The 16,080-nt window shown below is 54.7% G+C and overlaps 1 protein-coding gene across 7 annotated transcripts; it reads left to right on the top strand.

Annotated features, from left to right (window-relative positions):
* Nucleotides 1-2,526: 2,526 nt before the first annotated feature.
* LOC130513777 (polypyrimidine tract-binding protein 2-like) lies at nucleotides 2,527-11,650 on the top strand. Of its 7 annotated transcripts, none has more exons than XM_057012801.1 (14): nucleotides 2,527-2,782; nucleotides 4,452-4,479; nucleotides 5,159-5,219; nucleotides 5,629-5,801; nucleotides 5,916-6,056; nucleotides 6,255-6,410; nucleotides 6,494-6,604; nucleotides 6,704-6,902; nucleotides 7,130-7,245; nucleotides 9,457-9,490; nucleotides 10,016-10,108; nucleotides 10,196-10,412; nucleotides 10,524-10,601; nucleotides 10,670-11,650. In XM_057012801.1, exons 1-14 carry the CDS (start codon nucleotides 2,775-2,777, stop codon nucleotides 10,797-10,799), a joined length of 1,545 nt encoding a protein of 514 aa, XP_056868781.1. In that variant the 5' UTR covers nucleotides 2,527-2,774; the 3' UTR covers nucleotides 10,800-11,650. The 7 variants fall into 7 exon arrangements, with proteins under 7 accessions (XP_056868781.1, XP_056868783.1, XP_056868779.1 ...); XM_057012803.1 differs by having other exon boundaries at nucleotides 2,528-2,782; nucleotides 5,159-5,177; nucleotides 6,704-6,914; XM_057012799.1 differs by having other exon boundaries at nucleotides 2,529-2,782; nucleotides 6,704-6,914.
* Nucleotides 11,651-16,080: the final 4,430 nt, after the last annotated feature.

Here is a 16,080-nt window from a genome sequence, read left to right on the forward strand (position 1 = left end):
GGACCCTGGACCCTGGGCCCTGGGCCCTGGACCCTGGACCCCGAACCCTGGACCCCGAACCCTGGACCCCAACACCCAAGTTCCGATAAATGGCCCTTTGGTTGAGGTTCCTGCAGCTGAAACACACACCAAAGGAGCATCTGGCCCTGATAGGAACTCAGAGAATAAAAGAAGAGCAGGAACCGTGACAGGGTCCAGTACTGGAGCCAGACCTTGGCAAAGTACCTGTTGCTGAGCAACTGAGACCAGGACCTTGCTAATGAAGCTTGTTAGGGCATCACCCACAACAATTATTGGCCTCTCACCAGGACGTGTGGCTGTGGACCTTTACCCCACCCTGAAGACCAGAGGATCGCCTCCTCAGGTGGGTGGAAACGTCTCGGGCTGTTGCCTGAGCTAATAGACCAAGCTCCGGAGAGACGTTCAGACAGGTGCAGCTAGAAATCTGCCCCACACCAGACTCTAATGCCCCACTGGGAGCAGTGGAGGGCAGAAACAGGACTACTTTACCATCCCAGCTGGAATTATGACTACTGCGGGTGCTGTTACTATGACTACTACTGTTGCTAATACTACTGCTACTACTACTGTTGCTAATATTGCTGCTACTGCTGCTGCTACTACTACTACTGCTGCTGCTACTACTACTATACTGCTGCTACTACTACTACTGCTACTACTGCTGCTACTACTACTGCTACTGCTGCTGCTACTACTGCTACTGCTGCCTGCTACTACTACTGCTACTACTGCTGCTGCTACTACTGCTGCTGCTACTGCTGCTGCTGCTACTACTGCTGCTGCTACTATACTACTACTGCTGCTACTACTACTGCTGCTGCTACTGCTGCTGCTACTGCTATTGCTGCTACTGCTGCTGCTGCTACTGCTGCTGCTATTGCTGCTGCTACTACTACTGCTGCTACTACTACTGCTACTGCTGCTGCTACTACTACTGCTGCTGCTATACTACTATGCTGCTACTGCTGCTGCTATGCTGCTACTGCTGCTGCTACTACTACTGCTGCTACTACTACTACTACTGCTGCTATACTACTGCTGCTATTGCTGCTACTGCTGCTGCTACTACTACTGCTGCTGCTACTACTACTACTGCTGCTACTGCTGCTGCTATTGCTGCTACTGCTGCTGCTGCTACAACTACTGCTGCTGCTACTACTACTACTGCTGCTACTGCTGCTTGCTATTGCTGCTACTGCTGCTGCTACTGCTGCTGCTGCTGCTGCTACTGCTGTGCTACTGCTGCTGCTGCTGCTGCTGCTACTGCTGCTGTACTGCGGTGCTATTGCTGCTACTGCTGCTGCTACTACTACTGCTGCTGCTATACTACTACTGCTGCTACTGCTGCTGCTGCTGCTGCTACTGCTGCTGCTACTGCTGCTTGCTTGCTGCTACTGCTGATACTACTACTGCTACTGCTGCTGCTACTACTACTGCTGCTGCTACTGCTGCTGCTGCTACTGCTACTGCTGCTGCTACTACTACTGCTGCTGGCTACTGCTGCTACTACTACTGCTACTGCTGCTGCTGCTACTGCTGCTGCTACTGCTGCTGCTACTACTACTGCTGCTGATACTACTACTGCTGGTGCTGCTGCTGCTGCTACTACTACTGCTGCTGCTACTGCTGCTACTACTACTGCTACTGCTGCTGCTGCACGCTGCTGCTACTGCTGTGCTGCTACTACTACTGCTGCTGATACTACTACTGCTGGTGCTGCTGCTGCTACTACTACTGCTACTGCTGCTGCTGCTGCTACTGCTGCGTGATACTACTACTACTACTACTGCTGGTGCTGCTGCTGCTGTTACTACTACTGCTGGTGCTGCTGCTGCTGCTGTTACTACTACTGCTGGTGCTGCTGCTGCTACTACTACTACTACTGCTGGTGCTGCTGCTGCTACTACTACTACTGTGGTGCTGCTGCTGTTACTACTACTACTACTACTGCTGCTGTTACTACTACTGCTGGTGCTGCTGCTGATACTACTACTACTACTACTGCTGGTGCAGCAGCAGTAGCAGCAGCAGTAGCAGTAGTAGTAGCAGCAGCAAGCAGTAGCAGCAATAGCAGCAGCAGTAGCAGCAGCAGTAGTAGCAGTAGCAGTAGTAGTAGTTAGTAGTTAGTAGTAGTAGCAGCAGCAGCACCAGCAGTGTAGTAACAGCAGCAGCAGCACCAGTAGCAGCAGTAGTAGTAGTAGCAGCAGCAGCAGCAGCACAGCAACAGTAGCAGTAGTAGTAGTAGTAGTAGCAGCAGCAGCACCAGCAGTAGTAGTAACAGCAGCAGCAGCACCAGTGGCAGCAGTAGTAGTAGTAGAGTAGTAGTAGTAGTAGCAGCAGCAGCACAGTAGCAGCAGTAGTAGTAGTAGTAGTAGTAACAGCAGCAGCACCAGCAGTAGTAGTAGTAGCAGCAGCAGCAGCAGCACCAGTAGCAGCAGTAGTAGTAGTAGTAACAGCAGCAGCACCAGTAGCAGCAGTAGTAGTAGTAGTAGTAGTAGCAGCAGCAGCAGCACCAGTAGCAGAGCAGCAGTAGTAGTAGTAGTAACAGCAGCAGCACCAGCAGTACTCGTCCCAAGTGCCCTTTGCTCTTTCCGTTTGAGGGCTCGAACGGACTTCGGGCGTTTCCGGCCATTTCCGCCAGCGCTTCGGCTTCTTCCTCCCCATTGCCACCATTTTACAGTCTGTCCGTAAAGAATACGGTGCAAACTAAGGAGACGTCAGGATCATCGGCGGACACAGGAATTTACTCAGAAATGGACGGGTAAATAAACTCATTCATGCTAATTACATTGTTACCCGACTCGCCATGATAACCAATAACACGTACAATCGGGATGTATCATTCTGCAGAAGGTAAATGCGATGTTTCCATGGCCACGCGCCTGATGTTGAGGAAGTACCCATGTTAGCATGTTAGCGCAACCTAGCAAAGCCTCGTTTTGAAATAAATAGTTTGAGTGTAGTGTTGCTCTTCTATTTCCAACTAATTTGTAATATTTCGCTGCGGTCTCTGTTTCCAACACGCCATGTTGTAGCTCTTAATCAATACTTTCATTTTATTAGCAGGTATTGTGGAGGGAGCTAATGTGAAGCTACCTTGAACAGCAATGTTGATCTTTTGTTAGCTTGGTTTACAGTCCAAGTGGGAGTAGCCCATTAAAAAAAAATAACCGGCTCTCTTTATTTGCCGTTTTCATTGCTAAGGAATCTCGCCAATTGTCTGAAATGTGCAGTGTTTTTGAAACCCGTTCGGTATTTGTCGGTACATATTTGTGTGGACAGGATGTAGTGGGGACCGTTAGCTTAAGCTCAGCCTGAGCTAGCTACACCACGGAAACATCCCCTCGGTGGAACGGCCTCATTATTTTAAAGTAATAAAACATTCACGTGTGTAGCATTTACAGGAACCCTGTAAATGTCTGAATATTCCAATAGCAGGAACGTTGAATCCCCAAAAAGCAGTTGTAAAGTCAGACTAAAGACCGATTCCGATCATATTATGAATATTCAGGTTCCGGAACCCACGTGACTCCTGGTGTTGGCGGCCATTTTGGCAGCAGGATCAGGACTCTGGGTTCAGTCTGACTTTAATTGGACTTATATTAAGCAAGGTTAGATATTAACACCCCTAACAGTGGCCTTCTCCTCTTGTTGCCATTCATGTTAAACATTGAGAGGACGTAGTGGTCCCTGGATGGGGACGGCGAGCCCGCGTCACACCTGACATTCTCACAGCAACCTGATGGTTCTGATGGTCAAAAGGTTGGTTTGGGGAGGCGCTCAGCTGTCGTCCCGCTCCTGGAAGGGTCCCACCGATTCAGTCCCATTTGCTAGTGCCCAGCGTAGGCTCCCATCAGGGAGCTCTGCCTTTGGGTGTTAAACCCACAACCTCATGTTCCCTCTCTGAGAATGGAGGCTCGTTGAAGACCGTTATTAAATAAGCAAGGCACTAATGTTAGCGAGCATTGTCTGCAGAGGGGGGGGGGGCTCCTCCCTTTCAGGACTTTAGGCCCCACAGAGAGAAGATAAACCCATTTAGACCAACGACCCGTGGCTATTTTACTCTTGTTTAAGTCAAAAACGACCACGTCTCATTGGTCTCTGTGGTGTTTGTGTCACTAATAGTCCAAGTTCTCAACCAGCCCACTAATCCTAGGGTGGTCCCTTCAGTGCTGGGGGGCTACGTTGGGAGAGAAGAGGACATGTTCATCGCCAGGATCGCCATCGCTTCACGCGTTCGTTCGTCCGGTCTAACTGGCTGGGACGTACAGAGCAGCTCGCGCCCCCGTCCAGAGCAGGACCTTCATGGTGTCTGTTGGCAGCCAAGGGAGGGGACGGGGGGGGTTCTGGCAGCCTTGTCACGGCTCGCCACTGCTCATGAATTTCCACGTGATGGCGTGACAGTAAGATTTTCCTCTCTTTCATTTCAGCATCAGCGACGTTGCAGTTGGAGTCAAGGTGAGTTTCCTGCCGTGCCTCCTCCTCAGGTGTAACTGGGAGCTGTGCTTCCCAGTGCCATTGCTCCTGCTCTGCTCCTTCTAGAAGGCAGGCTCCTCCACTCAACCATCGTTTAGGAGCTATTCAACAGTTGTGTTGGGGAGCAGCAGCGGCCATGTTGGCTGTAGTTCTGCCACAGACGCTTCCTGTAACAACAGCGTGGCACCACATCACCAGTGATGATACCCATGATCCCAGAAAGGGTCTGGGGCCTGTGCAGGTGCTTCACAGAACATCTGCTCTCCACCACTGCTGAGCAACTGTAGGAGGTGGCCGATGCAGCCGGGTTAATGAGACTCAGGGTCTGACGGACCCATTGGGGAACCTTGAAGGAGCATTGATGGAACAGAGACGGCTCCCAGCTGTGTTCTGTGCAGAGCATTTCCTCCTCTTAAGATCTTTGTCCAACAGGCCCTGCAGCAGAGCAAAGACCAGTAGGTTCATGCTGAGTCAGCTAGATAAAGGAGGTCGCGCTCAGCTTTTGTGAATGTTGTGGGACCAAAGACACATCTGGACATGTAACACTGATCAGTGCTGGGGGGGCGCACCACATTCAGCCACTGGGGTGTTTGGCTTGGCTGGTGTGTTGGTTTCAGCGTGCCGTACCTGACCTGACCTGACGTGACCCTCTCCCCCACAGAGAGGATCAGACGAGCTGAGTATGTACAACAGTCCTACCTCTGGCATGAGCAGTATCAGCGGTGAGTTCGTTCCAACCACCATCACATTCCCACTGCCCACAAACATTTGCCCGGAACACAATTGGTCCTCATGTGGACCACAGGAGCTCATGAACCGCTCACGTTCTCCATCTCTTTGACTCCTCGTGTGGCACCACATAAACGCTGCCACCCGGCCAGGCACGTCTGGACCCGGTCCTCCAGGACCGTGGGCCACCGGGTCTTCTGTCCCACTGAATGCATTCTCAACCTGGTTGGACAGAAACCCTGGCTGGCTCACGGTCCTGGAGGACTGGCTTTGGACATACCTGACCTATGCTTAACTCAGCTGATTGGCCATGACCTGCCCCCCCCCCCCCCAGTGTTTAATCAGAGCTGGGGCCCCAACGTGAGCGATGAGATGAGCCTGATGTTTGTGTTCACGTTTCAGACGGTGCCTCCAATGGCAGCGACAGTAAAAAGCTGAGGGTGGAGGAGGCGCCGCCCTCTCGGGTGCTTCACATCAGGAAGCTGCCTAACGAGGCCACCGAGACTGAGATCATCGCCCTGGGCCTGCCCTTCGGCAAAGTCACCAATATCCTGACGTTGAAGGGAAAGAACCAGGTGACTCACACAAGAATGCAGCCACAGCAGGCCTGAGGCGTGCACGGCGGTCGCAACGTGCTGGCGAGCGTCTGCTGGGCCGTGACGGTTGCTCTTTGTGTTCAAACGTGCCAGGCTTTCCTGGAGATGGGCACCGAGGAGGCGGCCATCACCATGGTGAACTACTACGCCACCGTCACCCCCCACGTCCGCAACATCCCCGTATTTATTCAGTACTCCAATCACAAAGAGCTCAAAACTGATGCTGGAAACCAGGTTTGTGCTTCCTCAGCTTCTCACCTGAGTAGTTGGCACCTTTGTGGCGGGTCCCAGAATTAGGGGTCATTTCCTCGTGTAAAGCGAGGAGAAAGCTGCAGCAGGTCCTGTCCTGGCAGAGAGCACGCGGCCCCCTTAGGGGGGCCAGCACAGCGGTTCTGCTCCAGAGCGTAACCAGCAGCTTGTTCTTGATGCTAGCGGACGCAGGCGGTGCTGCAGGCGGTGTCGGCGGTGCAGTCGGGGGGGTCGCCCAGCTCAGATGTCCAGGAGGCTCTGGCTGCAGCCTCCAGCCCCGTTCTGCGCATCATCATCGACAACATGTTCTACCCTGTCACTCTGGACGTGCTGCAGCAGGTAGCTCCCCCCCCCCCCCCCCCCCCCGTCTCCGCCCTCTGCTCCGGCTGTAGACCGTCCCTTTGCTTTCTGGGTGTGTGCAGATCTTCTCCAAGTTTGGCACAGTCATGAAGATAATCACCTTCACCAAGAACAACCAGTTCCAGGCTCTTCTGCAGTTCAGTGATCCTGTCAATGCTCAGCAGGCCAAGCTGGTAGGAGACCCGCTCCCCCGCTGCCTTCAGCCTTCCACACACACACAGCTCACACACACACACAGCTCACACAGCCCCCCTCCGTTGGTTGGTCTGCAGGCGCTGGATGGCCAGAACATCTACAACTCCTGCTGCACGCTGCGCATTGACTTCTCCAAGCTGGTCAACCTCAACGTCAAGTACAACAACGACAAGAGTCGGGACTACACGCGGCCCGAGCTGCCCGCCGGCGACGGCCAGCCCAGCCTGGACCCTGCGGTGGCTGCGGCCTTCAGCAAAGACTCCAACTCTCTCCTCGGTAAGATCCCAGGTAGAGCCAACCTTTTCTTCTACTTCCTGTGCCCGTCTTGAATGTGTCTGCAGGTGAAAGGCCTGAAGCGTGTGACAGTTACAGTGGCGCACGCTTGAAAGGAGCTGTTGCTGCTGTACGTGTACGTGTACGTGTGCGAGCATTTTGCCAGTGTTGCGGCGTGCTGAGAGTCCTGCTCTCCACTCCATGATGGCCTTGTCTCCACTTGTCCCCAGGAGCTCTCACCCCTCTCAGTGCGGCGGCGGCGGCTGCTGCTGCTGCGGGGAGGGTGGCCCTCGCTGGACAGGCGGGGTCTGGTGGGGTCCTGTTAGTCAGCAACCTCAACGAGGAGGTAAGTCAAGGCTGCGCAGCCTCTCACTCCAGTCAGAAGGATCACCTGAGGCTCACGCCACTGTCAGACCTCTTGTTCATGAAGCTGTGGGGGGGCCATCAGTCCTCCTCATGATTTTCACTGTCCGGCTCATTTTCATTTTGTCTTTTCTTTGCCATCGGGGATTCCGTTAGCCTGGCGTAGCTGCCATTGGAACGGCACAATGCCACCGTTCCATCAGTTCCATGCATGTACGTGCACGGCGCAACACAGTGACGCTGCGAGCCAGCGGCGCCGCTTAAAGAGCGTTAAGGATCCGTGTCCTCCCGAGCAGGGCGAGGGGACAGCTCTCCAGTCCATCTTAATCTTCAGCCCAGTTATGAGTGCACGTGCACGTGCTGGCGTGGCGTTAAGGTCACCCCGGTGCCGTATGAGCACCAGATCCAGGCTGGTGGCGTCCAGCGGGACTGTTTGAGGGCTGGCTGTATTCATCCTGTTGGTGTGGGACTTGAAATGAGATGTTGCTGTCTAACCTTTTCATTTGCTGTATCTTCTAGTGTCCCTCCCTCCCTCCCTCCCTCACATGGCCAGGGCCTTGTCCCTTTTGTTTTATGCCCACATGTGCATTAAGTCCCCTGATAAGAGGGACGAGATGGTTCTGACATGGCGGGAACAGTCCTCCTGCTCTTTCTCCTCTAATGTTCTGCCCTCCGCTCTCTGGTCCAACTGTATCTAACTTCCGCTAACGACTCTCTTCTGTTTTCCTCTCTAAGCTGTCCTCACATGAACTCATTCTGAACCATTCTGTGGTCTCCTCACTTGTCTCGCCTCTGCGAAGGCTTGCTGCCTCTCTGAGACACCTGCTGCTGGCTGTCTGCGCTCCTCTCTGCCCTCTTTGTTTGACTGCTCCCCCAAACTCCTGACCCATCCGCCTGTTTGCTAATGTCTCCTCCTGGTGGGTGCTCGGCCAATGCTCCCCACCCGACAGTATCTTCTGCGGCCACGCGTGTCCTGACCCAAGATACTGCTTCTCTTTCTTCTCCTGGACTTGAGTGAACATCACACTTTGTTCAAGTGGCCTTCACATCAACTCCTGCATGCTGAGGGAAACAAGCCTGTTTGCAGAAAAGCTTCCGACTTTGAAGGAGTCGGAAGCTGCGGTTCCATCACAAACGCCCTCATCCAATGTTGCAACCGGGGAATCCACTCGTCCAGCTCTGACGGGCTCCATGCCGGGAGGTCTTTGTGCCTCCAGGTGCTCCTCTCTCTCCTGGATCCCTGATCCACTGCCCGTGCAGGCAGCTGGGCCCAGCCAGGACCCGACCACCGCCCCCCCCCATCCCGCTGATAAGAACCGTAGTGGTGGCATCACTGCCGGTCCCTCCCAGGCTGGCTGGGCTCCGCTCTGGATTAGAGCCCGTTAGGGACCCTTTGCTCCCGTTCTTCAGGTGTTTGCTGGGGGGGGGGCAGGCGAGGGTGGGGCCTCTCAACCTGTGTGTTGCAACATTGATGGAGGGGCCTTTGGGCAGCAGGGTTGTCCCGAGCAGAGGTGCATGCTGTGCTAACTGCCTTTCCTCCCTCAGCGTGCTCTCACCCTCGCTGAAGGATGGTAGATCTTCAGATGGTGCATGTTGTGTTCGATGCCATGTTCTGGTTTGAAATTGCTCCCTTTTGTTCTGTTTTGACATGTTCCTTCAGCCTCTGCTTGTCCAGGGTGAAAGACACTTTTGGACTTGACTTATTTGCTGTATTTTGAAAGAAAACATTGATCCAAGCCATTATCTGAGCAAACGACCTGCATTATTCCAGTGTACTGACCTATATTTTATTTTTTGTCCCTCCCCCTCCTCACTTTTAATTTTATTTTTTCCCCCCAAAATTGCATTTGCCTCCCCACTCACCCCATCTCTCTCCCCCCACCCACCCACCCACCCACCCCTCCTGCCCCTTCACCCATCTGCCTCCACCTCATATGGTGATGTGGGACCTCAAACGCTCCTCCTCCTCCTCCTCCTCCTCCTCCATTAACTGCCCCTCCATGTCTCCTCCTCCACCACCTGCTCCCTTACATGACCCACCACCTCCATCACTCTCCGGGGGAAACAAAAACCACCATTTCTCCTACCTACCTCCGTTCTGGATCGATCTGTCCATCTCTACCTCCGCTCCGCTCCGACTCTTCTACCTCTCTACCTGTCTCACGCTGCTTGTTGCTCTTCTCTCCCTCTAAAGATGGTTACGCCCCAAAGTCTGTTTACCCTCTTCGGTATGTTATCGTTAGCTCTCTCTCTCTCTCTCTCTCCCTCTCTCTCTCTCTCTCTCCACTCTTTCTTCTTTCTTCTGTTTGTTCAATTTTCACTCTGTCAGAGATTGATTCTTATTATTGTTGATTATAATTTGCACCCAGTAGCCCGTATGGCTGCATGGTGACCTTTTGGCCCCCTGTGACTGGTTTGGGTTAATGTTCCTGCCTTTGCTCTAAACTCGGCCAGTAATCTGCTAATGCACGGGTCCAGTCCTTCTGTTTGCATGCTGTGAGTCGTTAGTCTCTGACCCAGCCTGAGACGTATGTTTAGAGGGTGTCTCTTCTCTCTTTACTGCTCCTCCTGACCTGTCTGTGGCTCTGACTACTGTCAGACGCTCCCTCTCTCCCTCTCTCCCTCTCTCTCTCTCTCTCTCTCTCTTCTTGTCTTTTTTGTCCTTGTCTTCATCGCACACCTTTTATTTATTTCTAACTCTCTGCTTTTTCTCCACCTTCACCTCTTCTCCTCCTGCCGTGACTCTAATCCAGGAGTGTACGGTGATGTCCAGAGGGTGAAAATTCTTTACAATAAAAAAGACAGCGCGCTCATCCAGATGTCGGACGCCAACCAGGCCCAGCTGGGTGAGCAGAACCGGCCCGCTTTAGCTGCTCTCTGCTTCCCGTTTGGTGGCCCGTCCTAGTGAGGGCTTCTGTTGCGTGTGTCCACAGCGATGAGCCACCTCAACGGCCAAAAGATGTACGGGAAGATCATCCGCGTGACCCTGTCCAAGCACCAGTCGGTGGCGCTGCCCCGGGACGGCCTGGACGACCAGGGGCTCACCAAAGACTACGCCAACTCTCCGCTGCATCGCTTCAAGAAGCCTGGTTCCAAGAACTTCCAGAACATCTTTCCTCCGTCTGCCACCCTGCACCTGTCCAACATCCCGTAGGTACCGGGGCCGGCAGCCCAAGGCCCAGTCCTCAGGAGCTGGGCTCCTGCTGGGGTTCTCCCGCTCCACCTGCCTGTCTCTAACCTTGACTGGGATCTTGTTTACAGACAGAACGTGACCGAGGACGACCTGCGGCTGCTCTTCTCCAACACGGGGGGCACCGTCAAGGCCTTTAAGTTCTTCCAGTAGGTAGACCCCACGCCAGCGCCACACGGGCCTCTCTCCACAGACTAACGCCCGGCTCTTCTTGCAGGGACCGCAAAATGGCGCTGATTCAGATGTCGACGGTGGAGGAGGCCATCCAGGCCTTAATTGACCTTCACAACTACAACATGGGGGGCAACCAGCACCTGAGGGTCTCCTTCTCCAAGTCCACCATCTAAGCTCAAGTTTTCCTGCTGGAACCTTCTGGAACTGTCTGGACACTGAGGGGACCACGACCATCTAAGCACTTGTGTTCTGGCGGTTTTGGTGACCGTGTCATTCCGTGAGAGCTTCTGGACCCTCCCACCTGCATCATCTAAAGAGCCCCGTGGTGTGCCGGCTCCTCTTCACCTCTGTATTTGTGTGTAAAGCAAAAAAAACGACCCTGACATGATTGATTGTCCCCTGTGTGATGGTTGCTCAGACATCCGTTTTCAGTTCTACGTTTAGGCGAACAGCTACAGTAACTGTGCCTTACTGGACATCAGCTCTTTCTCCAGGTGGACACGACTTTGGCTCCTCTCTGATGCTTCTGAGGCACATGGAAGCTCTGCCACCAACCAGCCTGTAGCGTCTTTGTAGTGTGTGGGTTCACCAGTAGGTTTGTGGCTGGGGGGGGCAGCTTGACTTGAACGCTGTGGTTCCACCAGCGTGGTGAGGCTGGTCTCGTTCCCTTTGGTTTCCTGTGAGGTCACATATCATGCTGCGAGGCCAACATCAGCCACATCAGCAGGTGCCGCGGCGAGTCCATCCTGGTGTTGTGTTGGCGGGGCTGCTCGGCCGGACCAAAGTATGGTGCCTTTAGTCTTTCCTTACATTTGTTTTCAGCAAGTCGTTGATGTGTGTGAGAGCCCTGCGTCCCTCCAAGGCCTTGCTAGCTGTGGACACCTTCCTCCTCACTCAGGCTCTCCGAGCTGATGAGACACAAAAGGACGCATTGTTTTGCAAGGAAGCCCAGTGGCTTCTGTTTTTCCTCCATTGTATCTGCGTCATGTCTGTAGCATGCTAATAAAACCGTTCTGTAGCTCCACTCCATGTTCTCTTCTTTCTGAGGCCTCTTCAGTTCCAGGGACCGGGCCGCTCCAGGAAGCTCCTGTTGGCCCAGCTCCCCTCACAGTCCAGCCTTCATGATCTCGTCCATCTTCCTGCCCTCCTTCACCACCTCACAGCTTCTGCTCGATACGTGGGCAGCGATTCAACCTCAGGTCTGAAGGTGACGCCAGAAGCTTGGTAGAGCCGTCTGGGGAGGTTTCCTCCTCGTTCTCCATCAGGACTCTCCAGAGGGGTCTCAGTCTGGGCCACTGAAGAAGGTTGTCCTGCGTCATGGTCTCAGTCTGGGCCACTGAAGAAGGTTGTCCTGCGTCATGGTCCCAGTCTGGGCCACTGAAGGAGGTTGTCCTGCGTCATGGTCCCAGTCTGGGCCACTGAAGAAGGTTGTCCTGCGTCATGGTCTCAGTCTGGGCCACTGAAGAAGGTTGTCCTGCGTCATGGTCCCAGTCTGGGCCACTGAAGAAGGTTGTCCTGCGTCATGGTCCCAGTCTGGGCCACTGAAGAAGGTTGTCCTGCGTCATGGTCTCAGTCTGGGCCACTGAAGAAGGTTGTCCTGCGTCATGGTCCCAGTCTGGGCCACTGAAGAAGGTTGTCCTGCGTCATGGTCCCAGTCTGGCCACTGAAGAAGGTTGTCCTGCGTCATGGTCCCAGTCTGGGCCACTGAAGAAGGTTGTCCTGCGTCATGGTCTCAGTCTGGGCCACTGAAGAAGGTTGTCCTGCATCATGGTCCCAGTCTGGGCACTGAAGAAGGTTGTCCTGCGTCATGTCCCAGTCTGGGCCACTGAAGAAGGTTATCCTGCGTCATGGTCCCAGTCTGGGCCACTGGAGAAGGTTGTCCTGCGTCATGGTCCCAGTCTGGGCCACTGGAGAAGGTTGTCCTGCGTCATGGTCCAGTCTGGGCCACTGAAGAAGGTTGTCCTGCGTCATGGTCCCAGTCTGGGCCACTGGAGAAGGTTATCCTGCGTCATGGTCCCAGTCTGGGCCACTGGAGAAGGTTGTCCTGCATCATGGTCCCAGTCTGGGCACTGAAGAAGGTTGTCCTGCGTCATGGTCCCAGTCTGGGCCACTGAAGAAGGTTGTCCTGCGTCATGGTCCCAGTCTGGGCCACTGAAGAAGGTTATCCTGCGTCATGGTCCCAGTCTGGGCCACTGGAGAAGGTTGTCCTGCGTCATGGTCCCAGTCTGGGCCACTGGAGAAGGTTGTCCTGCGTCATGGTCCCAGTCTGGCCACTGAAGAAGGAGAGGAGAGGAGGACAAACAATTTTGTTTGTCAGACCAGAGCCAGGGGGGCTCCCATGGGCCGCGCCCCCTTATAGCGCTGACGGGGGGACTGCTGGGGAGATGGTGGTCCTTGTGGACAGAGTGACCATCAGGTTCTTGGTCACCTCCCTGACTAAGGCCCTTCTCCTGCGATCGCTCAGTTTGATGGTCGGCCTGCTCTAGGAGGAGACCTGGTGGTCCCCCCCGTCGTCCTGTTACGGATCATGGGGACATTCAAAGTGTTCCTGCAGCCTTCTCCTCAGATGTGCAGCTCAAGGCAGTTCCTTTGATGTCATGCTTGGGTCGTGCAGGTGAGCGTGCTCTGATGTGCACACTCACCTGTGGGGCCCTTCCAATTCAGGGCCGATCAAGGTGGGCTCCAATTAAGCTGCAGAAACATCTCAAGGATGATCAATGCAAACAGGAGGCACCTGAGCCTCATTTACAGCAAAATTCCTGACCTAACAAAGTTCAGGTGGGTCCTCCTGGGTGGGTCCTCCTGGGTGGGGGTCCTGGAATGGGGCCCTGGAATGGGGCGGGGTGTTGGATAGGGGGACGGAGCAGAACGACGCACTCCCATCGTGGCTTCTCTGGCCAAACAAGCAGACTTTGTTTGACATTGTTCCTCTGAGTGGAGAGTGGGCAGTGCCAGAACTCGTTCCTGCTTCCTGTTCCTGTGGTATTTTAGGGTTGATTTTGAATTAATTTGTCCCAAAAGTCCCAACAACCGATGTCGGGTTGTTGGGGGGGTGTGGAATTCCGAGGGACTGTTTGAGTTTTCACTGTCCTAAAGTGTAACGTTGACTTTGGATGTGGACACATTAGTGTCTGTTAGTGGTCTTGACTGAGCAGGAAGGGCCAGGAGCTGTCAGAGCTTGGACCCCCCGGGGCCAAATCCCTCGGGATTATCTTCAGAGTTCAGCTCTGGAAGTGATGAATCTGCTGCCGTTGGTCCAGCAGGGACCCGTCAGCATGAGTCATGATGGAGACGTGTTGTCTGATGGACGGGATGAGCTGATCGACCCCCCCCCCCCCACACACACACACACACACACACACACACACACGCACACACACACCGGGCATCTCTTTAATGGTCGTTTTAAAGGGAAGTGCTTACATCCTGGACCCTGCTCGCTAAACACATGACATGATGTATCAAGGCCACGGAGCAGAACCAATCAATACTCGTCCAGGGTGATGCATCCTCAGGACAGGACAGTGGGATCCTGCTGTCCATCAGTCTGGGAGGACAGACCAGAGTAGTCCAGTGGACCTCCCTGAACCTGCTGAAACCTGGAGGAAAAGTTCAAGAAAACTAGAAAAGGGTCACTAGACATGGTTCAGGTGGACCCATGTGGTTTCTGTCCAGGGGTGGAACAATGGACCAGCTCTTCACATTGGTTGGGCTGCTGGATGGGAGTTTGTCCAACTAGTCTACTCATGAAGACCTGTGCAGGGCTCTCCAGGGACGTGGGACCCTCCAGTCTTGTAGGGGTGTGACCTGGGTTCTCATCAGCAGCAGAGTTGAGTTGGTTCCCTGTAAGGGTTGGACTCCTCCAGAGCTGCTTTGGTTCCACAGCCGGCTTGGTGGGGGTCCGATTCGGAGGCCTGAGGGTCTCATCTCTGCCGTTGTCCATGGTGGTTTCCTCTTAAGCTCACTGAGCACTGAAGGAGCAGGGCAGCATCTGTAGTAGGGTGGTCTGTTGGAGGAAGGACGAGCTGAGCCCATCAGCCTCGGTTCCAAGCCTCAGTTGGGTTCAGGAGCTTTGTTCATGACCCCAGGACAAGATGGCCAACACAAGCAGTAGAGATGAGCTTCTTCGGTGAGGTGTCTGGACTCAGACACGTAAGGAGCCCGTTGATGTGGGTCAGGCACCTGGTCAGGACGCTCCTGGAGGCCTCCCTGGGGAGGTGCTCAGGCATGTCCCTCTGGGAGGAGACATGGACTTGACTGCTGAGATACAGATCAGACCCACAATCTGCTTCCTGTGATGACCAGGACGTTCTCCAGCAGAACCTCCACGTTGCTTCCACATGATCAGATTTGTCCTAGATGACTCCAGTCTGGCACCACAAACCCTCCAATGTCCTGTGTTTGAGTAAGACATCCCATAATGTGAGGTGAAGCCTTTATTGTCTGCTGATCTTCATCTCCGCTGTTGCCACTGCTGATCTTTTCCTTCCTCATCTCCCACACTAGCAGCTTCTGTAATCTCTGTTTGATCTGAACCTTCTGAGAGGAAACGGCCATTAAATCCTCCAGCCGACTGCCTTTACGAGCCCGAGGTCTGGGCGGAGCCAGAACAGCCTGGTCCAACCTAAAGGAGGTCTGGGCGGAGCCAGAACACCCTGGTCCAACCCTGGACGAGGTCTGGGCGGAGCCAGAACAGCCTGGTCCAACCCTGGACGAGGTCTGGGCGGAGCCAGAACAGCCTGGTCCAACCCTAAAGGAGGTCTGGGCGGAGCAGAACACCCTGGTCCAACCCTGGACGAGGTCTGGGCGGAGCCAGAACAGCCTGGTCCAACCCTGGACGAGGTCTGGGCGGAGCCAGAACACCCTGGTCCAACCCTGGACGAGGTCTGGGCGGAGCCAGAACAGCCTGGTCCAACCCTGGACGAGGTCTGGGCGGAGCCAGAACAGCCTGGTCCAACCCTAAAGGAGGTCTGGCGGAGCCAGAACACCCTGGTCCAACCTAAAGGAGGTCTGGGCGGAGCCACAACACCCTGGTTCACCCTGGACGAGGTCTGGGCGGAGCCAGAACACCCTGGTCCAACCCTGGACAAGGTCTGGGCAGAGCCAGAACAGCCTGGTCCAACCCTGGACGAGGTCTGGGCGGAGCCAGAACAGCCTGGTCCAACCTGGACGAGGTCTGGGCGAAGCAGAACACCCTGGTCCAACCCTAAAGGAGGTCTGGGCGGAGCCACAACACCCTGGTTCAACCCTGGATGAGGTCTGGGCAGAGCCAGAACAGCCTGGTCCAACCCTGGACGAGGTCTGGGCGGAGCCAGAACAGCCTGGTCCAACCCTGGACGAGGTCTGGGCGGAGCCAGAACAGCCTGGTCCACCCTGGACGAGGTCTGGGCGGAGCCACAACACCCTGGTTCAACCCTGGACGAGGTCTGGGCGGAGCCACAACACCCTGGTTCA

The sequence above is a fragment of the Takifugu flavidus genome, chromosome 17 (assembly GCF_003711565.1).
Source record: "Takifugu flavidus isolate HTHZ2018 chromosome 17, ASM371156v2, whole genome shotgun sequence".
In the NCBI taxonomy this organism is placed as follows: domain Eukaryota; kingdom Metazoa; phylum Chordata; class Actinopteri; order Tetraodontiformes; family Tetraodontidae; genus Takifugu; species Takifugu flavidus.

Coding starts and splice junctions, on each gene's coding strand:
- LOC130513777 (XM_057012797.1), top strand. CDS start 2,828: ATGATAACCAATAACACGTACAATCGGGATGTATCATTCTGCAGAAG. Junction 4,480..5,158: donor ACGTTGCAGTTGGAGTCAAG/GTGAGTTTCCTG, acceptor TCTCCCCCACAG/AGAGGATCAGACGAGCTGAG. Junction 6,605..6,703: donor ATGCTCAGCAGGCCAAGCTG/GTAGGAGACCCG, acceptor GTTGGTCTGCAG/GCGCTGGATGGCCAGAACAT.